Here is a 25,407-nt window from a genome sequence, read left to right as displayed (position 1 = left end):
ACCTAGACATAGAGCAACAAGAAAACATTTGACCACCAAGATTCCAACCTACAATATTATATGATGTTTTATGCAATCATCATACATAATTACTAACTTCTCCATGGGGCAAACTAGATGGTGCATAGGTATTGAATCTATTGAAGGCGCTGAACTTTATAAACACAGGCCCCAAGCACCAGAACCTCCTTACAATTGGGATTGTTCACTAAACAAACTTGATGAGAACATGGTCAAACACATAGGTTTCACTGCAGTTTTCTATAAGCGCATTCTTCCATATCCCCTGGTCACAATAACAATCAAGCATGGGACACAAGGATCACAATTTTCGCCTAGCACAAGACAATCCATCAGATAAAGAAAATACCAAGCATGTTCAACATAAAATTAAAATGCATAATTGTCAAATAGTTTGGCTTAAAACAACAGAAGCATAACTGATTAAGCGGTCTAAGAGTAGTAGGCATCACAAGCCACAGCAAACCAGCACATCAGGCCTCAGGCGCGGGCTGCGTGAGCCCAGCCTTGGCAAGCAGCTTCCCCATGGCGTCAGGAGAGCACACCTGGTACTGCACCTCCCCAGTGCCGGGCTGCACGAAGACCTCGGCCAGCTCCAGCTTATCGGCAGTCAAACTAGTGGAATCCATGGTCTTGCTGAGGACCTTGAGGGCGAGGGCGACGGCCTCCTCGCGGGTCATGCCATCCTTGTAGTCCTGCTTGAGCATGGACTGGGCGGCCTGGCTGTTGGCCCCGACGGCGGCGGCCTTCCAGCCGCCGTAGTTGCCGGAGGGGTCGCTCATGTAGAGCTGGAAGCCGTGGTTCTTGTCCCACCCCGCGAAGAGGAAGGAGACGCCGAAGGGGCGGAGGCCCCCGAACTGGGTGTAGCCCTGCTTGGTGTCGCAGAGGGACTGGACGAGCTGCTCGACGGGGATGGGCTCCTGGTAGGAGAGCGCGTAGCGCTGGGCGTGGAGGCGGGCGGTGTTGATGAGGATGTTGGCGTCGGACATGATCCCGGCGACGGCGCAGGCGAGGTGGGAGTCGATCTTGTACATCTTCTCCGCGGATCGGGAGGACTGGAGCAGCTTGGAGGTGACCTTCTTCTCGCCGACGAGGACGACGCCGTCGGCCGCCAGGATCCCGAGCGCCGACCCGGCGTTCCCGATCGCCTCCATCGCGTACTCCACCTGGTACAGCCGGCCCTCCGGCGAGAAGATCGTGGTGCGGCTGTCGTAGCGGCGAGACATCTCGGCGGCGGGGAGATCGGCGGAGGGTCGGCGGCGGCGAGGGAGGGATTCCGAGGGTTCGGGTGGGGGATTTGGGGGAAGTGAGGAGGAAGCAGAGTCGGGGGGGAAGGTTAACGAGGGATCTACTTGTAAGGCAAGTAAAGAGGAGGGTTGTGGTTTGGGTTTTGTTGTAAGTTTAGGGGTGGAAACGAAAAGGAGATCTGCAGGAAGCAAATTCATCTCGAATTCCAAAATTCCGAGCTAATTTTGTGTAATAAATAATCAATGTTTATTTCTATTCTTTTGGCCAGAATCCTTCCTTTCTTCATTATATGAGACATGGCAGTACAAGAAACATTAGAAATAAAAAAATTACATCTCGTAGATCATGTAGCGACGACTACAAAGCAGCGAGCCAAAGGCGCGCCGCCATCATCGCCTCTTCTTTATCGAAACAGGACAAAACCTGTTGTACTAGACAGCCAGGAAGTTGTTGTGCTAAGACCCCGCAAGACCGGCACACCAGAATAACAATCGATGTCAATGAAGAGAAGCTTATATTAAAAGAATTCAACATGTAGACACACGAACGAAGACTGGATCCACGGAGATCCGACGAAACCAACACTGCCCGAATCCCATGAGATCGGCCGAAGACACACCTTTACAGGCCCTCTGACGACATCACACCATCGGGGTGGAGCTAGGCGGGGAAGGCCTTATTCCATCTTCAGGGAGTCGTTGCCGTCTCTCCTTTCTAAGCAGGACACAATCCTAATCGGCCTATAAAAACCTTAAAACAAAGAAGGAACCCTCCTGCTAGCAAGGATGAGGTCAATTGGGCCTCCATGGCCCTAAGGCCCCCGAAGCCTCAATAGATCAACGGGAGGTGAAGAAACCCTAATTGGGGCAGTCATGAGAGGAGGCCGAATCTGATACAAGAAATCGTTAATTGGTACTTCCTCCGTCCCATAATATAAGAACTTTTTGACACTAGTGTAGTGTCAAAACGCTCTTATATTATGGGATGAAGGGAGTAGTTATTTGGTTGGTTGGCGAGTAGGGATTAATAAACTAATCGGCAAGTTAATCGGCCATTTTAATTAATTGATCAGACGATTTATCAGTTTATCGGCTACTCGATGACCCTACAAGTAGGGATTTATCGGCAAGTTAACTGGTTAATCAGATGAATTCTTAAATAGGGGTACAACTGTGCATTTCATCAATGTTTATTTTACCTGAGAACTCGGGTAAAAGAAAAGACATTTTTGTTCTCCCATGGTAATTTGGCCTAAATTTGGAGTTGAAAGTAGAAATGAATATTCATGTATAAATATTGCATTGTGGCAATTACAATACGAAATCACCAGTTACTCAATGAAACTATTTGCTACAAAATAAAGAAAAATACATGCAAAATATCAACCATTAGAAGATTTTATTAGAACACGGGAACATGCAAAACAAAGGACTGAAATGCAATAGCATGCTAAATACCATAGGAAGTGATGACATGGAAATAGCAATGATAGAAGTTATCTGGTTGCACCACAAGGAGAAAACATGCATATCTTTTAAAACTCAGTGCATGACATAAGAGTATTGCCACCGCTTTTGCCAAAAAATCATAATAACTCACCGCTTCTGCGACAAGCAAGTGGTTCGTTGGAACTGGCAGTGAGCCCAACTGGGTAGACATGGCTGATCTCCAAATCAATGTAATTTGTTACTCACTTGCCGCAGAAATGGTGGGCTTTTATGATTTTTGGCACACAAAAAAAACAGTGACAATTTAGCCCAGCCACAAATGTGATGGTTTTGAGCAATTTACTTCTTGTCAAACAAAGAAAAGTTTCAAGGGTCTATGTAGGACAACAATCCATAGGAAATTCAAATGTGGCGTTCCTTCCATACTGTTAGAAGGGAGAGAAAGGTTTGGTGAAATAGTTTTATGTATTGTTTGAGCCTCGTGGGCATATATATATATATAGGAGTACATTATCTATTTGAAGTACAAAGCAAGCCAGAATATTTCCTAATCTAACCTATGTTTCCTAATACAATCACGTTACTCAACACATACAAATATCCTCCGGAGGTGAAGAATTCAATGGATTGAAATCCTACAACGGTCCGAACTCTGGACTGCAAGAGTTTCACATGAAACAAGTCAATCAAGCAGGTACAAGAAATTCCACATTCCAAAGAACACCTCAAGGTGTTAATTACTCATTCAACAAGGCAGCACTACATGGAAATAAGTTTGAACGAACAAATAAAGAATGGAGATGACTAGAGTGGTCCTTACAAGTTACAATCGACGGGTGGAAAACAAAACAAAGCTACAGACCTAAAATCCTGACCGTAAACCGAACTGTACACCAATGTTGCCCTCCTCTTCATGCTACGCGGCAGTTTCCTGTACAGGCGTCCATGTTCCCCAACCAAGCTCCGGGAAGATATGATACAGTACATAGGCTAATTCACATGCTATGCACATCTCAACTCCCCTCATGCATTTGGATGCTTTACCAGCGCAACCCATTTCCACCAGAGGTAAACGACGGACGAAGAGATCACCGCCCCAGCTATACACAGGGCTGCAATGCCTGCAACCACTCCTCTTCGCTTGTCATCATTACTTGGCGCAGACACTGGCCGTGCTGGTGGGGGGCTGTTGTTCGGCTTTTCAGGACGAAAAACTGCAGAAAAATGAGCATTTTATCCTTGTCAGCCAATGTACTGTCCCGATTGCCTACTGATGCTACATTCATCAAACGCAACCTCTGGATCGTATTGTCACATAAACAGAGAGTGAAATAAGCTGAATACAGTATATGTAGTGTGGATATACTTACCTCTTATTGCTGACACCAGAGGCCCATAAGCTCCTTCATATGGAATACAGCATGTGCCTCGTCCACTCCAATACAGATGTATCTTAAGTACTGAGTTATCCACAGTCACTTCACGAGTTATGTTTGTGGGTCTCCCGAACCCCCCTGCTTCCTTAGTAATGTCAAAATCTCTCTTGATATTCTGATCCTGCAGTAAATCAGACAATTTCAGTTTGGCTGATATGAACTGGAGGCATTAAATGTCAAAATTTTGAGAGAGAGAGAGACCAAACCTGAATATCAATGTTAAACAAGCGCCTTCCTGTCCCATTATTTAACTGGCTATCAATAAGTATCTCTGCGAAGAAGAGTTGAACTGTATATTTCCCATTCAACAAACCAACCGCATAGTACGACAAAGCACTTGTTGATGTCCTTGCAGTTTCATAGAGATCAGGCATGTCTGTCCCCAGAATAACTTGAGTTGTACTTATGGTACCAGGTCCAGAAGAGTTAGTAAAAGGATCAGAACCCACATGGCTAACTATCCATTGCCTGTCAGTATTAACATGAAAGCCTGCTGCCCCAAGGATACTGGTGTCATCGTCAAACGTAATTGGCAATGGATCTGAAGAAATCCTTTGCTTGCCGCCACAGTTTACAGCGAATGAAGTTATTGGTTCTGCAAATGATGACCAGATGAGGGATGAGTAAACATTTGTGCGGATTTTAAAAGATTTAACAAGTCTTTGATCTTAATAACTATAGAACATCACAGTATGTACACCAATAGAATATAGTAATTGATGTTATTAATACATGATAAATTGAGTACTGGAAGCTAATAGCAAGAAATGCGTCTTCAAATATCAAACAGTGAAGATTTGTTATAACTTACTAGTGTTGAACTTGTTGCATTCTTTCATGTGGAGACAATTGAGGAGAGTAAGGTTCTCACTGCATATTAAAATTCAATGCAGGGTGAGAAAATGAAGCAGGACATTATTAAAATAACAAAGTTTAAAATTTACTGCAAATTACAAGGACAAGCTCAGGACTGTATACAGAAGTACTAAAAGGCCGCCATCAATGCTACCACTTCTTTTCCGACATTACCCTTGTTGAAAATTTCCTAAATTTTCCAATCATTCTATCCCAGGATGTTCTCTAAAATGCAAATATAGGCCAAACTTGTAACAAAATTCTACTGCATATGTAGGCCTGTTGATCTACAAAGAAGGAAAAATCGGTAGCACTTTGGTCTCCTCTTTCACGGCCCTTCCATTCTCCAACATATCTGATTATTTCTGAAGTGCGTCAAGAGAAAAGAGCAGCCGCAGCCTTACAGGAGCGAAATGATTGCATTATTTAATATTCTTGCTGTGGACAAAAAATGAATGCTGAAAAGCATACATTAAATGTGGAAAATGAAATGGTATTCAATCAATGGTGTTACATAAGCTCTCCCATTCAAATATGATATGTGCCCACCTTCTCAATCTTTAATAACAGGCAGCAAGAGAAGATTCACAATAACAAAAATAAAACTGCTGGCAAGAAATAACAATGGAGTTGTTACTTGTTTGATCAACAGTATCAAAGCACGACCACTAATCAAATTATTTAAAATATTGATTACCTGTTGATTGTTCTGCTTGCATCAATTGAAGTCCCGATATAGTTTCTACGCAGGAGAATATGTTTGCAAAGAAATAAGTAATGTTGCCAATTTAGCTATTAGCACCAATGCCTAATATAATGAGTAAAAGTAAGGAAATACATACATTGACCACTTGCGATCAGGGGGGTTGTTAGGAAGGTTTCCATTAAGTAAAGGGTTATAAGAAACATCCCTGAAGAATTTAAAACAATATTCAGAAGAGTTAGACAGGTTCAAGACCAGACTCCATTGTAGAAAAAGAATTGTAGGCTGATCTTGAAGAATTAGATGACACCATCGAGCCAAAAGAAAGCACATAATGGAACTGTAATGCCCCAGTCTTGATTTCGAACATATTGCAGTTGAATAATTCTGAGATTGCCCGTGTAATTTTATATATACTATTATGTCGTGCTAAGTTGCTAGCTTGCTACCACAAATCCAATTCCTACCAATCTCTTGCAAATCTCCTTGATTCAATCACGGCCACTCATTTGACCGGTTTTGACATGGGAGGAGTCCGTTAAGAGAGACCTGAAGGATTGGAGTATCACCAAAGAGCTAGCTATGGACAGGGGTCCGTGGAAGCTTGCTATCCATGTGCCAGAGCCATGAGTTGGTTGCGAGATCTTATGGGTTTCACCTCTAGCCTACCCCAACTTGTTTGGGACTAAAGGCTTTGTTGTTGTTGTTGTTGTTCAATCACGGCCACTCATTTCTAGTTTCTATAGACCACTTCAGATCCAGTAGTTCAAAGATCCCATGTTTAATATATGCCACTATCTCAGACAGTGGCGGAGCCAGGAAAGTTGAATAAGGGGGGGCCAAGCGTTGATTAGCTTTGTTGGGGAGGGCCGGCCCTTCAAATTACACTATTTTAGCAGGAATTAATCAGCTACTGACATGCATATTAGCTTGAATTTAAGGATGTTAGGGGGGGGGGGGGGGGGGGGGGGGCCCCCGTGGCCACCCCCCCCCGCCCCCCCCGGGGGGGGTGGGGGGGGGGGGGGGGGGGGGGGGGGGGGGGGCAGGGCCCCTGCTGGCACCCCCCTGCCTCCGCCACTGATCTCAGATGTTTTCTAAAAATTGTTTAGCTGTGCTACGTTCCAAGTTTGATCTGTAATATCATGTGCATGTTAGGGGTATAAGTGGTTTTGTAGTCTAAGTCAAGGGTTGTCTCTTCTGTTTCATATATTATAACTTTGGGCCTTGATGCAATACAAATATCCCATTTGCGCAATCTCTCTCACGGATTAACATGGTATCAGAATTCAAGATACGTCAGAATCCATGTTAAATATAACCTGAGGTGTCAATATTTTCCACACTCCAATACAAGGACAGTCAATATGAACAGATGTGATGCACCATTATTAAGTCTGCAGCTAAAAAAAAGGTCCTATTCATTCGAGTACAATGGCTGCCCCATGCTACGGAAAATGGATGTACATGATACTCCCTCCGTCCCATAATATAAGAGCGTTTTTTACTTATATTATGGGATGGAGGGAGTACATGATATGGAAGAAGTTTATGTAAGATTTTAAAGAAGCGTTAGACAAAGTATGTTGTCTTAAAAAGCAATAGAACTCAACTGCATGTATTTTAAAGTTCAAAAAAAGAATAGAGGCCTTTTTAGAAACTAAAACGGCACTCTAAACTAAAGCTTAGTTGAGAGGTTTTGGTAAGCCACAGTCCATGGGGAATCTTTGATATAAGCAAAAGGTATCCATCAGCAAGTACAAATGCAGAACAAGTGAACATACTTACAAACCACGGGATGATTGAAACATTTCAGAAGGCAGAGGTCCACTAAAGTTGTTTTCACCCACATATCTAGAAGGATGAAAATTTATTAGATAAGTGGAACAACAAAAGTGATAAAGTCCTAAATTTGACGCACTGACAAAAACTTGGAGAAAGTAGGTACAATAGCAATAAGATTACAATAAAGTGCTCCCATCCCACCCAAGCCCCAATTCATTTTCTTTGCTATTAGTGCATATCAAAATGTTAAATGAGATACTTAAAGCTTGGTTCATTTCATCAACCAAAGGATAAATAGACCATGATACACCCAAATTAACTTAATCAGGTTGTGCCAATATTGACTAATTAAGTAATTATCACCAATAGACATAACACTTAACAGAATTGATAGTATCTTCCCATAACCTGAAGTCATATTGCTATGACCTTGCATGACTAATATTCTCCATTTGAATCAGATAGTAATATATGTATGCCAAACTAGACAAGGAGACATGCAAAACCAGGGCAGAAACACAAGCCAGCAAGGCACCTAGTGTGGAGGAGATTGATATTGGAAAGGTGCAATGAAAGACATCTGGCACCTATCTTCGGTAGATGCAGAGCTATGAGGCCAATATTACAGTTTAAAGGTCAACAATTATATGCCTTGGAAGTTGCAAGAACTCAAAATTGTTGATTAATTGCATTCTTCTTAGAAACAGGCAGGAGGGCTGTCTTTTCATTTAGACGAAAAGAATTAAATTTGTATTGTTTCCTGAAGAAGGGGAGAGCCTTGGCGCAGCGGTAAAGCTGTTGCCTTGTGACCATGAGGTCACGGGTTCGAGTCCTGGAAACAGCCTCTTGCAGAAATGTAGGGAAAGGCTGCGTACTATAGACCCAAAGTGGTCGGACCCTTCCCCGGACCCTGCGCAAGCGGGAGCTACGTGCACCGGGCTGCCCTTTTTATTGTTTCCTGAAGCAGTTTGCTCTATGTGCACAAGGTTTTCTAAAATTTCCTTGAAAACACGACCAACTTTATTAGGCAAATAAAGGTTAAAAAACTTTATTAGGCAACTAATCTACCCCTAATTCAATTTACTTTTGAAGTTGCAAAATGTAAGTCCGTAACTAGAACTTACAGGTAGCTTAATCTCCCATAACGACGCAATGGTTCTATTGAGCTTGATAAATTGTTTGACCTCAAATCTCTGCATATATAAGGCAGCCACGAACTTGAGAATTAGGTACAACTATGAAATACCAGCAAAATGTATAAAATTTAATATGAAGGATTTTACTTATGAACAAAAAAGATCCATCTCATGCATAGCTTCCTCCAGGCATTACAGCAAAGCTAAGAACAAGATAAAATAGATGTGGCTGCATAGGGAATTGAACATTTTACTATTCTCAGGTCTTCCATTGCCCAAGATGAAAACAAATGTTCAAACACATTTAAAATGTTAAAATGAAAAATTCAACATCTGAAATAGTTGTCCGCCTAACATAGACTACATTGCAAGTTAGAAGGTATGCCTAAATACTGTTCACAGTGTTTCATTTACTAAACCAATAGCTTATTGATGATTGACAATGGATGCTGGAGATAGATAATATTAAGATTTATGACAATGGCATCATACGAAATCAGGCTAGAAAACAATGTCTGGAACTATAAAAATAGTAAGATTTAAGACAGTAGCAGCATATTATAGGGTAACTGTCTAAAATATTATCAGAACCATAAAGAGTTATACTACTATCAAGCATAGCTAAACAAAAGCAATGCCTTCAAGCAGAAGTTTCAGAAAACCCACAGGTATGTTAGATTGGGTAGATTTGGGGGGTTACTAGGAAACTGGCCAATTCCACATTTTCTCAGTGATCTGCTTAACATAAAAAAACATTAGTAAATAATAATTATACTGATCATGGAACCAAAGTATAGTTCAGTATGACAGTTGCAGACGTACAATATTGAAATATTTGCCCCATCTGCTATGAAATCGAAAGTAGAATTTCCACCATCAAGATCACCAAGCATCCTGCAAAAAATTCCCTGTTAAACGCAAGGCTATAAACTATTTATTAAGATGAAAAACAGATTCATGTGTCTTCTAACAAATTGTATGTCACTGATTTTTCGTATATATAGTCCTTTTGTGTTACTCCCTTAAGAGTATGATAATGATAAAAATAAATTGAGGTCACTACTATATTCTACTCCCTCCGTCCCAAATACTTGTCTTAGATTTGTCTAGTATCTAGACAAATCTAAGACAAGTAATTTGGAACAGAGGTTGTATTATTCTTTGATATTTAATAAGTTAAACCACCAGAGTGACTTACAGAATTTTCAGATTGGTCAACTTAGAGAAGTTTTTTGGAATAGGCCCTCGAAGTTTCGTTCCATATATTCTCCTGGCAAGACAAGTGCATTAGCTTAAGAAGACTGCAAAGAAAGAAGTAGTTGTACCTAATGAAAATAAACAAGTACTCATACATACAGATCTATGATATTGGTAAAATTCGCAATAAATTCTGGAAGTTGCCCTTCAATGTAATTATCGAACATCCACCTGCATAAGTAATTGCAAGGTCATGTAATCATTCTTTTCAAACATACTCTATATAATGTACTACCCTCCAGATTGACTTAATCCAAATAATTAGATTTCTACTTAGTATATAAGGAAGTAAAGGAAATGAGGCATACTTACAGGGATTGAAGACTCCCCAAACGTGAAGATTCATTAGGTAAAAGCCCACTGAGTTTGTTGTTGTTGAAGTGCCTAGCTAAGTGAAGATCATTCAGTCAGCTATAATAAACATAATAAATATCTTCGCCAATGTATAGAGTTGCAACTGAGACAGTCTGAATACAGACTGTTTCTGCAGTATAACTAATTATTTGTGTAAGATGTAACAAACATGCACTAGTTCAGCAACATGAACTTGCAATGCAGGTATAGATTGATGATAGATACAGGAAAACTTAACAATGAAGTTATACAACAAATTTACAATCCCATTTGTAAGGGGAGGTAAAAGATTTCATCACCATGTTTGTAGTTTGGAGAGATTGGCAACTTCTTGAGGTATAGAACCACTTAAGTTGTTATTGCTCAAATCCCTACAGGAGGAAATGATGAGTAAGTGGCTATCAATCATATTGATAATTCTTATCACCACACAAGTGTAGCCTCTTTGCAGTATTGATGCTAGAGGGTATAATACAAGAAAGAAAAAAAAAATATGTTGTTGCTAAACCAGGTTGCATCAAATTTAAACAATAATAGTTGGTTCTGAAAGTAGAAGATTTTGTGTACATTTAGACAGGTTCCATACTACCTAATCATTTTCGGAGTATATGTTAGGCATGGAGGCCTTGGTTGTATACCTAATCTTTTCAGTAACCACTATATATTCACCCGCAAAAAAAAAGTAACCACTATATATTCTGCAGTAAACCATTATGAATTTACGATGCAAGAGCAAACTACTGAGTGCTTAGTCAGACGTAGTAACTGATATGATGCACATTCCAACCAATGCTGTGCATCCATGCTCCTACAGCGGGTTAATTCTAGCATTCCCTAGAGTAAGCAGTTTGCACAGTAACAGCCATCAATGCCACAAACTCACAGAGAGACCAGCTCCGTCAAGCTGAAGAGCTCCGGCGGGATCCCGGTCAGATTCGGGAATCCGGTGACGGTCCTGCATCATCCAGAGCCACCCGTCAGTCCACACGCAAAGAGGCGCCTGAAAACTTGAAAACTAAACGGCCAGAGGCTTCGAGCGAGCGAGGAAGAGGGAGCACGAACAGGTGCGTGATGCGGCACACGGGCGAGCCGTCGCAGCGGCAGCCGACGGACGCGTTCTGCGCGAAGGACCCGGGCCAGTCCCGCGTCCCGCACGGGTCCCCCGGGCTCGCCGTCGGGCCGTACCGGAGACCCCACCGCTGGAACACCGCGAGCAGGGCGGCCGCTGCGAGGGGAGGAGGGCACGGAGAGAGATCTGTGAGGCCGCGGGCATTTTACCGCCTTCCAATCCGGTAACGAGAGCGGGAGAGCGGATTTACCGTCGGAGGCGTCGGTGGACTGCTGCGGGGACGGGGGGAAAGGCTGGCCGGGCTGGGCGGCGGCGACGGCGAGGCCGGCGAGCGCGAGGAGGAGGAGGGGGAGGGGGAGCGGGGCCATGGGAGTGGGGAGGCAGGGGTTGACTTGGGGCGGAGGAGGAGGGGTGGGAGCATTGGGGAGGGAGGAGGCCCTCCCTTGGGGTTTTGGGGCGTGGGTTTGACCTCGCGCCGTTGCGCGGGTCTGGGGAGCACGAGCGGCAGCGGAGACGAGGTCGCGGACGGCCGGGTCTCGGGAGGGGGCTGGCTGCCTACCTCGATCGGGGGTCGGACTCCGGCCGGCCGGCGGCGGCGCTGGTCTGAGCTTTGTCTGAGCAGCCTGTAAAACGAGCGGAAATGGAAATGGAAAACGCGTTTTGTTGGGTAAGCATTTTACTCCTTTTTTTCTTCTCTTTTTTGCGTGAAAGGGCAAGCGTTTTACTCGTTGACCGGGTAGTCAAACTTTTGCTCCGAAACAGCCTATGGACCCTCTTTGATTGGCAGAGACTGTTGCATGTGCCAAATAGAAGAGTGTGAAAACACAGTAATTTTACAAAATCACTCCCTCTGTCTTAAAATATAAGAACGTTTTTGACACAAGACGGAGAGAATAGATTTTTTTTTTAGGATCAAAAAATTATATGTTCGATATAATAAAACACATTATCATAAAAGACATAATGAAATAAAGGTTAAAACATATAAAAATAAGATGGAATCAATACTATGCTACTTATTTTCTTAAACCATCAGATCTATTTTAAAAGTTCACCGGAATTATAAAGCATCTCAAACATAGATAAAATTACATTGAGATTTCGAGACCACTGAGCGACCACTACTGCCGAACGAACCGCGGACACGATGTTGTCACCACTCCCTTACCGTAGTGGGCTTGACCTTGTCGATGAAGCCGGAAAGTCTCTATGCACATGACCCTAAGTCCTAGCGGCATGGAGTTGCAGGCACCGCAGTTGAACCCTTACATAGATTTGAAGCACCTGACACCAAATCTTGCCACATGACGAAATACACTAACCTTGCCGACCCTAGGAGATGGCAAGAATCCACGCCGAAGCTTCGTTGACTACGTCTAGGCAGACAGACTCGGGGATGATTGAAGCTCGGTAGACAAACTCGAAGAAGAAGCACCGACATCCGCCCGAGCGCTGCATCTGTGAAGACTACTAACGGAATGAAGGCACCAGTTTCCCCTTCATGCCACCGACTGCCAAAGCGACAGGCAAAGGGGAGGCGAATCCACGGGCTCGTTGGTGAAGTACGGAGGGGGAGAGTTTACCCTGTTGGTCTATAATTAAGTATATTTTTTGTTGTTATTATATACAATGACAGAGCTACAAAGAAAATATTGGGCCGACCAAGTTAAAGAAGAACGGTAAAACTTTTCAAATTTTGAACAATATGTAATGTACTGATTTTATTAGGCATAGTCATTACATATATGTGTGCCTTTTGCTCTCATTGATTACTATATAAGAAGACTCACACATATACTACTCCTAAGCAAATAATCAATACTCCCTTCATCCGTAAAAACTTGTCCCAAACTTGTTTCTCAAATGGATATATCAGCACTCCATTTTTAGGTCCTTCTTCAAGTTTTGTTAGGGTTTATGTCCTGCTCAAGAAGACGAGATGGCGGCGGCTTCTTGAAGATGGAATAAGGTTCTCCCTGATTAACCCCCGTTTCGGTGGTGTGTCTAGCATCGTCGGAGGTCGAGTGGAGGTGTGTCTCCGGTGGATCTCGCGAGATTCGGTCGGTGATTGACTTTGGTGAATCTGCTTGGATCTGGTCTTTGTTCAAGTGTTTTCATGTTGAATCCTTCTGATCTAAATTGCTCTTCATCGGTGATGGTTGTTGTTCTGGTGCGTTGGTCCTATGGAGGCTTAGCACGACGACTTCCCTTTTGTCTACAACAAGTTGTGACCAGCTCCAATGAGGGAGGGGCGATGACGGCGGTGTGTCTTTGGCTTGCATGAGTGATTGTAGTCGTCGCTAGGTGGTCTATGAATCTAGATGTAATTTTTTAATATTCTTGGTGTTCGTTGTACTGCCATGATTGAAGATTTGTATATTTGAAGTTTCTTGAAAAAAAAAGGACCCACAAAACAGTAGTGTGTAAAATCAATCATAAAAAGGACAACCAGAAAGGAAAAATCTACACAATTCTGATGGAGAAGTTGACAGGGGATTTGGCTAATTATATCATCTGACTGAGAATGGCAAAAGCGTTAGATAAAAATTGCTTTTTTCTCTCTCAAAAAAATGCATATTTTTTCTTGGATGTGATTTGTTTGCGCAAGGTTACGAAAATCTAGCGGTTATGATCTGATCGGGTGAATCCTGCAGAAAACAGGTCATGACAGGTACAATTATCATCCAAGGACTATACTAATAGAACAAGATCCATCAAATCAATGTCTCGATGTTTTGCTTTGGTCGGTGGAATTTGAATTTCTAGCACATCAATTCATCCTTTTTCTCTCTGTGCTATGCTTTTAGATATCGTAGAAATACATAGTTTTGAGCCCTCTGATAGCACACTGAATTTTCTTGACCAGCGGATATCTTGAGAAACAGGCCGCATGCTTGCTTCCTAGTCAAATAAACGCCCACATTTTCTTCTGAACTAACTACTTCCTCCGTCCCATATTCTGAGCGTTTGCTTCTGATCCTTGTGCTGCTGAGCTCCTTTTCCCCTGTGTCAAAGGGAGCTGAAAGTTGACAACAATATTGTCGAGTGGCTTTCATTTTGTGCTGGCCCATTTTCTCATTCGTGCACTGGTGGTCTTAGCCTGCAATCACACAAGCAATGAGCTAAAAAAATCCCAACAACAAAATGATTGTTCCGAAAAAAGTGATAACAGAAAAGAAGATAATAGACTGTTGAATTTCATGACAAGATAAACCAGACATATATAGAGCAGAAAAGAGGAGCTCTGACTTACCTCATCGTCCCAATCACATCTCATGGTGAGGTAGACTAACACCAGCGTCTGAACAGCAGTCCCGCCAATCAACCCAGACCAAATTCCCTGCAAAATTTAAGTCATGCATGATCAGAAGATGCAAATTTTCTTCTGTTCATTTTTGTTTCTCCGCCCTTGTGATTATCCATTCCCTACCCGAACTCCGAAGCCGAGCGGCCAGCCCAGTATGATCCCGATGGGCACCCCGACCAGGTAGTAGGATCCGATGTTGACATAGGCGACCAGTGCTTGCCATCCAGAACCAATAGCCACCCCTGCAATGCAACCACCCATAGTTACAATACAACACAAGCGCAATGATACAAAGAGCTTCAGTGGCATTTCTGGATTTTGAGCTATAGAAGGAAATGTATGTACCTGAGAGGACGGGCTGCACGCTGTTGAGGAGGATGGTGAAGGCGAGGAGCATGGAGAGGTTGTGCACGGCGTCGAGCACGGCCTTCCCCGACGAGAAGAGGAGCGCGATCTGGTCGTTGTAGGTGAGGATAAGGCACCAGAAGACGAGCCCGATCACCACGGAGGTGGTGATGGAGACGACGATGGAGAAGCGCGCGCCCTTGCCGCTGCCCGCGCCGAGCTCGTTTGCCACCCGAACACTGCAAAATTTTACGCAAAAATTTGCCAGGCACACATGTTAGTCCACTCTGAGTCTCTGACCGAACGATGCAACACTCGGCCGTGTACTCATTGTTGAATTCGGTGTGCGTGCGTGCGTAAGTACGTACCCAGTGGCTGCCAGGAACCCTAGCGGGATCATCATCTCCCAGCCGTTGATCGTCAAGCATATGGAGAGGGCGTCCACGGCGATCTCAGCGTTGGGCAGGTACCCCGTGAGCAACACAAGCACCCTGTAGTACCAGTTCTCCATGCTGCATGCGGATTGGCAAAGAAATGCCAAAGAATCAGTGGCTAGAATGTACTCCCTTGGTTCCTAAATATTTGTCTTTTTAAATATTTTAACAAGTGACTATATACATAGCAAAATGAGTGAATTTACACTCTAAAATATATCTATATACATCCATATGTGGTGTTCCATTTGAAATCTCTAGAAAGAAATGTTTAGGAACAGAGGGAGTAGTATACACTTGTTCGTTATACTCTACGTAATTGGTACGTGCACTCTTCTAAAAAGTGTGACAAAAAGACTTACCAGAGCATGACGCCGGATGCGGTGGAGAGCTTGATGAAGTCCCAGAAGTCGGCGAAGGCCTCGACGGAGAAGCCCCTCCAGGAGAGCGGGCAGCCGCCGCAGACGACGTAGAAGAACTGCCCCAGCACGACGAGCCACCAGGCGACGTCGGCGGCGACGACCACGCCGGCGTAGCCGAGCTGGAAGTGGGTGACGAGGAGGTAGGTGACGAGGACGTGCAGCGCGAGGGTGACCCCGGCGGTGGCGGCGGTGACCCAGTTCTTGAGCTGGCTCTGCAGGAAGCGGGTGAGCGGGAGCAGCATGGCCATGGCGAAGTGCTGCGGGATGAGCCACACGCTCATCTCGCCGGCGAGGCGGGACAGCTCCGGCGTCTGGCCGAGGAGGAGCAGCAGGCGCTCGGTGAAGACGTAGGTGGGCGTGAGCGCCAGCGCGAAGAGGAAGAGCACGATCCAGGAGCGCTGCAGGTAGATGCCCAGCATGTGGTGCTTCCTCGCCCCGAACGCCTGCCCGCACAGCGTCTCCAGCGCGCTCGCCATGCCCAGCTGTTACAAGAACCACCAGCAGAACACACGAGCAAGTTCAGAAAACGGCCATTGATGAACATCAGTGATCACAAATACTGGTACACCGTTTTTCACCATAGCTAGCCTGAAGATCTTTTCTTTTTACTACAGTACCAAACATTTTCACTGTGACGAAATAGTTCTACTCGTGCTGCTGATCGTGCGATGGCCATGTGATGCCGTGAGCAATGACGAACTGGCCACCACAATGCAGTACGCCTGATCGGTGTCAGTGGCCCGTAGGCGACGGCGTCGACAGCGCCAGGCGCGTACGTGGACACAAAACTGCACAAGATACAGTGTGCGGTGCGGCAGCTAGCGGCCGACCCGATCCAGCAATCAATTTGACATGTGCTTAACCAGGACACGGTTCCTCTTGCTATGGCTTGCAGAAGAGGGACACATCTCTGGATATTATTGGCTATTGGTTTTCTGATCCAGTCCAGACTCCAGAGAGAGCAGAAACTAGTGCAGTCTCTCCTACTCCCTCTGTATTTTAGTCCGCATATAAGTTTTGTCTCAAGCCAAACATAGTAAAGCTTGACTACATCATGGCTAGGAAAGACTATCAACATATAAGATTATAGTAAGGTGTTCCCCTCAGAAAACAAAAGCTGCTCGTGAGGTATACCCACTTAAATGCTACGAAATTAAAATCCGAAAGTTACTTGTAGCACGCAAGCTGTAGCTGTGGCGACACCAACCACATGATCCCCGCCTCGCCCATGAAGCGGGAAAAAAGGGGGATGGTGGTCGGCATGTTACGTGTATAGTACTTCCTACGTCCGAAAATACTTGTCACAGATACGAATAATCCATTTATGTGACAAGTAATTTGAGACGGAGAAAGTAGTATTACTCAAGGCGGCAAGACGCCACGAGCTGGATATGATGATAAGATACGGCGGCGGTTCCATCGATCCTGGTCGACCGGTTCATAGTCCCAAACCAATTTGGCAACCAACAAACGAACGCCGTCACGTTCCTGGTTTCTTTACTCGATCCTGTCCCCTTGTCTTTTCCGGAACGAGCGCGATCGATTGTGCTTCTTCTACGTAAGATCTTACTCATCGTTTCATTTATTTCGAATATCAAATAAGGAAGCAAGCCCACGGAATTAAGATCTGAAAGCTACTGCATGCTTGCGTCGACGGAGCTGGCTGCTAATACTGGCGTTATTCAAAGCGGCAGGCGCTGGACGTACCTAATGATGAGATACTACGGTGGCGTTTTCGGCGTTAAAGTTGACACTGCGCCACTTTACGCCGCGGTGTGCAGTCGACTGGTAGTAGCAGTAGTTTTCAGTGTTTTCCTTTTGTTCGGCAAAAGTGGCTCTCGGTGCCAATTCTAGTACAGATGACATCTCCTGGCCGTCTGTGTGTGCAGACAGCCGCTACGATCCGCACGAGAGGAGCTCCAAGTGCGACGCTAGATATCCCAATCGTGGAAGAGCAGGCCCGCACTGTCTCCCTCGAAAAACAGTAGTGCTGCTGCTCCTGCCCCGCTAAACGAAATGAAGACCTGAAAGCTGCTCCCAGCGGCGATGCAGCTGCAGCTGCACCCGTGTTCGTCGGCCCAATCCAACATCCACGTGGCACGCGCGCCCGCGCGTATGGGAAATGGAGACGGAGTAGGAGTGGACAAGTTATCCAGATTAGCACGAGCAGCTGGGGCGTGTTGATACTTGATAGGATACGCGCGCGCGATTTCGGCGTTAACGTTGACCCTGCCTGCACTGGTTTACGCGCAGCTTAGCTACAGAGCGGGGCGGTTCAAATTAGCTGGCGGCGATGGAGGTAAACAAGGCGGCGATCGAATCAAATGCCGTGGGGTTGTTACTTCTTAGCCAGCCGATCCACCCTGTTCTTTTCTCGGCTTGTCGTTTCTGGAACGAGCCTGTGGCTATGCTTCTGAGATCGATCTACTCCGTTGTCTCGGTCTCCCGGCGTGCGCACGCAGGGGACGGAGGAATCAACGGGTGCGAGCTCCTCCAAATTGAAGGCATGGATCGGGCAAGGAGGCGGAGCAAGCATGAACGAATGAAGGTTTTGCTCACCAGGAATCCGAAGTTGAACCCGGCGATGACGGTGGAGGCGATGGAGAAGGCGGCGAGCTCGAGGTCGCCGATGTGGCCGATGAAGGCCTGCGAGACGACGTTGATCCCGTACAGCGCCACCCGCTGGAAGATGGCCGGCCCCACGATCCGCCACAGCCGCTTCGACTCGTCCCACCACTCCCGCGCCACCCGCGCGCCCCGCCTCTGCCCGTCCCCCTTGGCCGGCAGCTGCTGCAGCAGCGGCGCCGACGCCTCCTCCTCCTCCTCCCCGTCCCCTCTCATGGCCGGCGCGCTCCGCTCGACGACGACGACGCTCCGCGCAGCTTCAGCTCCTCCGGGTTCTTTCTGGTGGTCTTTTGCTTGCGTGTTTGCGGTCGATCGGGTATGTATATAGCGGAGGCCCCGCGCGTGCTTAATCAGCTCATTTATGTGGAGCTGCCGCTGGCATGGCCTTGGCTACCCATATCTGCCTGCCGGGCGGTAGCTGCACGTACGGGAGCCAGCCGGGGGCATACCGACGAAACTTTTGGACGGTCAGTGTACACACAGGACAGGAGGGCTCCGCCTCCGCCCGTGCCTAATCAGCTCGTTTATGCGGACGGTCAGCATAACACACGGTCCATAGCGCCTGAGCCGAGCCATCCACACGCACCAACCATCGGCGCCCCGCCACGCCCACCACACCCATCCGGCCGGAGATCGAGTGGAGAAGCTCATTCAGAAACCCAGCAATCTACAATGAACTGACGAGGCTGTCTTTTTCATTTTTCTTTCTGAAAAGAGGCGCCAGCTGACAAGGCTGTCAGCTCGACCGGTGTGGCCAACGCGAGGCCGCCGATGAGCATCGCTTCGCCGGCGGGGTCGGACGAGATCTAGCACCACGTCGCTGTTGCGCGTCCATCCAACGGGGAGCAGGTGCGTGCGTGCGTGCGCAGGTGCGTCGGGCAAGGCCACGGCGCATCCAGGTGGGTTTTGGATCCGGGCCATATTGTTTGCTAGCACCAGTCGTCTAGCACTCCTCTTGTCCATACTGACGCGTGATTTGATCAAAAGTGAAAGCGGACTGTTTTTTAGTATTGCCCATGGGAACTGAGGCCATCTCAGATGCTTAGAGCATTGACAAGCAGAATTGGCTAATTTCGATCCCAAGTACTCCCTCCGTTCCAAATTACTCGTCGTAGAAATAAATGTATATATACTAAAATACATCTAGATACATTCATACCTGCAACAAGTAATTCGGAACGGAGGGAGTATATGCCAACGTGTCCGGTTGGTCAGTGATCAGACACGCTCATTTTGAGCCTTCATTAACATTAATGCATGCGTGCAATCATTGTTCTCTACATCCTTCCCGAATTGTCCGATTAAATTCGTGCGATTGATGAGGATGAAAACAAGAAGAAAAAAAGAATACATAAAATTAAAAGGTGGCCTGTGATGGGCCGCATCCTACGTGGAGGACTGCCTGGACATCTTCATATCCTCTTCATATTTGGTGTGATGAGATTCGCGGACAACCCGGTCACATGAGGACAAAGTGAGGGAGGGGGGAGGGGGGTCCGGTTGGGTGGCCTTTTTCTTCTTTTTTGTGTTCGGACAGTGACGAACTGTAAGATGAGACGTTTGAGATCCGGTTGTAGATGCTCTTTATATTCTTTATGGTGGAACCAACCCATCAAAATTCAAGTGCTAGACTTGGCGTTGGTGCTCATATTTTTAGATTTATTTTAGGCTTTACAACGGTGTTTGTACTATGGTAGTAAACGTTTTCGTTGACTACGAAGGCATCTGTAGTGACTTCGTAATCCCAACATGATGTGTAGGCTCAGCCTTTCGGAGGTATTCATAGGGGTAGAATGTACGTGTGTGCATTCATAGGGACGAGTATATATGCATATGTATGAGCATCTACGTATGTACTATGTAAACAGAGTGACATTAGCAAAGTCGACTTTTTTTATCTATTCATATCATGGTAGTATAAAGAACATAAAAAACAAAAATTACATCCATGTCAGTAGACCACCTAACAACACTAAAAGCACTGGAACGAGTCGAAGACATGTCGCCATCATCGCCTCTCCTTCACTGGAGCCGGGCAAATCATGTTATAGTAAACAATCAGTAAGTTGTCGTGCTAAAACCCCAAAGGACCAGCACATTAGAAAACACAACCGTCATCAATGAAGAAAAGTGTAGACCAAAAAGATTCAAACGCGAACGAACGAAGATTAGATCTAAGCAGATCCAATGAAAACAAATATCGACCGAATCTCACGGGATTCATAGAAGACACACCTCCATACGTCCTCCGGCGATGCTAGACTCACCTCCGGGACATGGGCTAGGCGTGGAGAGTCTTATTTCATCTTCAAAAAGTCGCCACCGTCTCGGCTTTCTGAATAGGACACAAACGCTAAACAAACTCTAGAAAATACCTAAGGACAAAACAAAAGTCCTCTTATAGGCAAGGGCGGGATCCACCATGCCTCATGACCTTGAGGCCAGAAAAGATGAGGTAGATCGGTAGTACTGCCGGTGAGAGGTGAGAAAACCCTAGTCGTCTTGGAGGCGCTTGTGGGAAGGGTCGATGAGAAAATGATCTAGTAGTACTATAATTGTATTAATAAGCTGCTCGTGAAACTCATTATATTGTACATTAAGCTCATTAAGTTTTAAAACCAAATTCAATTATTGCCTGTTCATTATAGTAATATTGAGCCAGCCGATCTAGCTAGCACTCGCTCACAACCGCTCGTTTGCTAGTTATAGTAGGCGAGCATAGTTTAATAATCATCCGTTAGCCGTTCATCGGTACGGTGTCATCGATGAGCGAAGCCTCTTTGGCTCTTGTGCTTGCTTCATTCGTACGTCCACCGCGCGATCGTTGCAGTATGAGGACGGCTCCCCAGAAATTGGCGCATGCACACGCAAGCACGAGGGGCGCATGGTGAATTCGTTTCTCCTGCTGGCATAGCTCATACTCCCTTCGTTCCAAATTACTCGTCGTGAACCACAACGAGTAATTTGGAACGGAAGGAGTATTTTCTTCTCGAAAAAGACCGCGAGCTCAGAGAAAGCGCCGCAGTGGTGACGACGAACGAACAGCCGAACAAACGCCTGCTCCACGTTAAAACGGTCGATTGTGCGGCGCTTGGAGCCGGAAAGCTACAGCATTGAACAGTTCAACACTTTTACTAACTTGGGTTCGCGGTTAAAATGGTCGATTTTGCCACGCTTGGACCCCGGAAAGCCACAGCATTATTGAACTGTTCTACACTCCAGCTTGACTTGGCGGGGAAGAGGAGGACCTCAGCGCCGATTTGCGTTTCGCTTCCTTCTCCGCCGCATCTTGCAACAATGTGAGAGGTGGACACAGTAGAATCCCTGACCACTTGCTGACTATGTCAGCATCATCATTATTTTTTAGATCAAAGGGGCCAGACGGCCCTATTTACATTTTCATGAAAATGGAGTTGTTTACAAGGCAACAAACCAACCATTACATCATTGATCTAGAGCCACATCAGGATGCTCCAGCCTAGCAAGCCTAGTCATCACACACCATTGATATATATCACCACATCAGGATACTTCAATCTACCCAAAACTAGCCAAGAAAGGCCTAGCGGCACACTAGCTACAAAAGTTTCAACTGATTAAAGGATGACAACCAAATTAACCGGCAAGCCTAATCATCACATCATCATCGCAACAGGAAGGGGGTAATAATCAATGTTTTAAAAAGCGGGCTATGACATTTAGCGGCGACCCTTAAAAACAGCTATAGCTGGGTTATAGCGGGCTATAGCGGAGCTATAACAATAAATTGTACATGAAATTATTTAGCAGCAACACCCTCAAACAGCTATAGCGGAGCAATAGCGAAGCTATAACCGGCTATTTAAAACTATGGTAATAATCTTCCGAGTTCCGACCCCAATAATCCTACAACTACCAAGGGGGTTATTAGAAAAGTTTTACGTAACTTCCGAATATGGCACGCATGCGTGCGTGCAGAAGTACCGATGGAGTGGTGCAAATGGAAGAGGTTTTCACGCAACCTGGCTCGCCCACGCCGATGACTCTTAAAACATTTAGATGTGATGAAGATAGCACCAGCCGTGTCGACTGTATGTAGCTATTGATGTCGTGAGCCGTGACGAACCCGGCGAAAAAGTGACCACGGCGACAAGGGACAGCGATCACAATGTATGTACGCGCGTCTGTGCTGTACTGACATGTCTATTATTTCGGACCAAGTAACCATAATCGCCTATTTATTTTCGATTGTCTGTTTTCCTTTTTCTTTTTTTGCGGTCCAGAGGGGGTCAGTACAAACCGCGCACCCTCCCTCCATCTCGGGCCAGTTCCCCGCTTCCAAAAACTCTTGGTTTACTTCTACTGTAGATGACATGTCCAGACAGATACAATCCAGGCAGATACAATCCACACAGCATCTATATTTATATCTATATCTATACTAATATAAAAAAACCCAAAAGGACAGATCTAAACCATCTCAACCGTCAAATCATGTTATCTAATGGTTCAAATCTCTTCAATGGTGAGCACCAAACACGTTTAACGCTCTAATTACCCACCATTGCCATTGGTTATAAACACGTTTTGACTCAACACTATTCCATGAAATCTGTCATGTAATTAATATCCTACCATTCCCGCGAAAAAGTAATTGATATACTACTAAATACCAACGTGTAACAGATATATCTTAACTAATATAACGTGCAACTAATATCCTATCTAATAAAAACGTGCATTACACGTACATTATTACTAGTCAAATAAAAACGCGACACTAAATATCAAATCATCATGGACGAGGCGTGCCACGAAATTAAAACCTGAAAGCCACCACTACCAGCGGCGACGCAGCTAGCTAGCTCCACGGACGACCGTCGCAGTCCGCTCAACAACCGCGTGATCGGCGCGCGCGTGCGTAGGAAAGAGAAGAAATTATTGAGAGTAACCCGAACCGGCCGGACTCACCGAATGACGTTATACTATTTTTTAGGATGAATGGCAGTATACTCGTGGCGTTTAATCAGACGTTAACGTTGGTCGACCCTGCACTGCTTTCCACGCCCAGTGCGAAGTGGACTATTCGAAATGATTTTCCTATTTCTATAATTTTTCTACACTATAAATTAAAGGGACAAGTATATTTTTCGTCCTTCAACTCTTTTGAAAATATAGCAATGGTCCCTCGACTTCAAAACCAGCAAAACTTAGTTCTCCAACTTTTAAAACCGGATAAATTTAGTCCCTCAACTTTCAAAACCGGATAAGTTTAATCCCTCGTCTCGCTTAGGGTGATTTTCTGCTGGCGCGGTGTGGTTTTTGACTCAGAGCTACCTGTCTCGTGGAGCTCCCTTACTGACGGCGAAGAAGACGACGATGATGATGATGAGCTGGCCCAACGGACGCCACCGCCGGCTACCAAATCCTCGGTTTCGGCTGCTCGGCAGGACGTGGCGTGTGAAGCGGATACATGCGGAGGTTGGTAGAAAGTGCTCCCGCGGCGCGATGTGCAACGCCAGGCGTCACAAGCCCCTGCTTTGGCTACCCGTCCCGTCCCTGCTTGGCTTCATGGTAGATGTTGCAGATGTCTCTTTCCTGGACACCGTGCAGCGGATTGTCGAGATCCTTTTAGATGTTATCGATGCCTTGAGAACGGTCATCGAGCGCATGAGTGCCACAATGCCCGGCGTCCCCTCAGCTCCTTGGGAAGAGCTACTGTGTCGCCATTGCCCCACCCCCCGTTGAGCACCAACAAGCTCCATCTACATACAAGGTCCAGAAAAAAGCCCCGCCCCTCTCAAAGACATTTTGTTGTGATTCTTGGGCATCGATCGTTTCTGCTCCTGCTGGCTCAATGGCCCCGACGGATACCTCGATGCGGCCCACTTTGGAGAGGCAGGCTGAGCTGCTGCGCTCTGAGCTCCTTGGTATGGCTTCCTTTCAGCTTGAGAAAACGGTCCATCCTCTGCGTGATGTCATTGACTCTATGAAAGGTTGGATGTTGCGGATGGAGAGCTTCATGGAGCGAGCTGAGGCTGCACTGGGCGGGCTCTTCCTGACGCCGCCTGTGTTGCACACTACTCATGTGTTGCACCCTTTGGTTGTGCCCGATGGCAGCTTCGACGCTGAGAAGGGAGACGAGCTTCATGGTGTTGGGGATCGTAGCAGAAATTCAAAATTTTCTACACATCACCAAGATCAATCTATGGAGTAATCTAGCAACGAGGGGAAGGAGAGTGCATCTACATACCCTTGTAGATCGCTAAGCGGAAGCGTTCAAGTGAACGGGGTTGATGGAGTCGTACTCGTCGTGATCCAAATCACCGATGATCCTAGTGCCGAACGGACGGCACCTCCGCGTTCAACACACGTACAGCCCGGTGACGTCTCCTACGCCTTGATCCAGCAAGGGGAGAAGGAGAGGTTGGGGAAGACTCCATCCAGCAGCAACACGACGGCGTGGTGGTGATGGAGGAGCGCGGGACTCCGGCAGGGTTTCGCCAAGCACTACGAGAGACGAGGAGGGAGAGGGGTAGGGCTGCGCCAACAGGGAGATTGAATCGCGTGTTGAGCTGCCCCTTTGCCTCCACTATATATAGGGGGAGAGGGAGGGCTGCGCCCCCACCTAGGGTTCCCACCCCAAGGGGTGCGGCAGTCCTAGATCCCATCTAGGGTGGCGGCCACAAGGGGGAGAGGGGGAGGCGCACCTAGGGTGGGCCTTAGGGCCCATCTGCCCTAGGGTTTGCCCCCTTCCCCTCTTGGAGGCGCCTTGGGCCTTGGTGGGAGGCGCCCCAGCCCACCTAGGGGCTGGTCCCTTCCCACTATTGGCCCATGTAGGCCTCCGGGGCTGGTGGCCTCACCTGGTGGACCCCCGGACCCCTCCGGTGGTCCCCGGTACACTACCGGTGATGCCCGGAACACTTCCGGTGGCCAAAACCATACTTCCTATATATCAATATTTACCTCCGGACCATTCCGGAACT

The 25,407-nt window shown here is 46.2% G+C and overlaps 3 protein-coding genes across 3 annotated transcripts; all 3 read right to left on the bottom strand.

Annotated features, from left to right (window-relative positions):
• Positions 1-358: 358 nt before the first annotated feature.
• LOC125520769 (proteasome subunit alpha type-4-1) lies at positions 359-1,358 on the bottom strand. Its single transcript, XM_048685785.1, has one exon. It carries the CDS (start codon positions 1,245-1,247, stop codon positions 495-497), a length of 753 nt encoding a protein of 250 aa, XP_048541742.1. The 5' UTR covers positions 1,248-1,358; the 3' UTR covers positions 359-494.
• Positions 1,359-3,403: 2,045 nt separating this feature from the next.
• LOC125519840 (probable LRR receptor-like serine/threonine-protein kinase At1g56140) lies at positions 3,404-11,957 on the bottom strand. The gene is made up of 17 exons (XM_048684616.1): positions 11,560-11,957; positions 11,303-11,465; positions 11,124-11,195; positions 10,540-10,611; positions 10,199-10,270; positions 9,986-10,057; positions 9,828-9,899; positions 9,452-9,523; positions 9,296-9,364; positions 8,618-8,686; positions 7,497-7,562; positions 5,851-5,919; positions 5,706-5,750; positions 4,965-5,023; positions 4,360-4,748; positions 4,088-4,274; positions 3,404-3,931 (listed from the first exon to the last, which is right to left on the bottom strand). The coding sequence occupies exons 1-17, from the start codon at positions 11,675-11,677 to the stop codon at positions 3,741-3,743; spliced, it is 1,857 nt and encodes a 618-aa protein (XP_048540573.1). The 5' UTR covers positions 11,678-11,957; the 3' UTR covers positions 3,404-3,740.
• Positions 11,958-14,023: 2,066 nt separating this feature from the next.
• Positions 14,024-18,882, bottom strand: LOC125520512 (protein DETOXIFICATION 27-like). The gene is made up of 7 exons (XM_048685465.1): positions 18,377-18,882; positions 15,758-16,299; positions 15,330-15,473; positions 14,962-15,200; positions 14,740-14,858; positions 14,563-14,649; positions 14,024-14,409 (listed from the first exon to the last, which is right to left on the bottom strand). The coding sequence occupies exons 1-7, from the start codon at positions 18,656-18,658 to the stop codon at positions 14,362-14,364; spliced, it is 1,461 nt and encodes a 486-aa protein (XP_048541422.1). The 5' UTR covers positions 18,659-18,882; the 3' UTR covers positions 14,024-14,361.
• Positions 18,883-25,407: the final 6,525 nt, after the last annotated feature.

The sequence above is a fragment of the Triticum urartu genome, chromosome 7 (assembly GCF_003073215.2).
Source record: "Triticum urartu cultivar G1812 chromosome 7, Tu2.1, whole genome shotgun sequence".
Classification (NCBI taxonomy): domain Eukaryota; kingdom Viridiplantae; phylum Streptophyta; class Magnoliopsida; order Poales; family Poaceae; genus Triticum; species Triticum urartu.
Note: the sequence above shows the minus strand (reverse complement) of the source record. Positions and strands in the feature narration are given on the sequence as shown.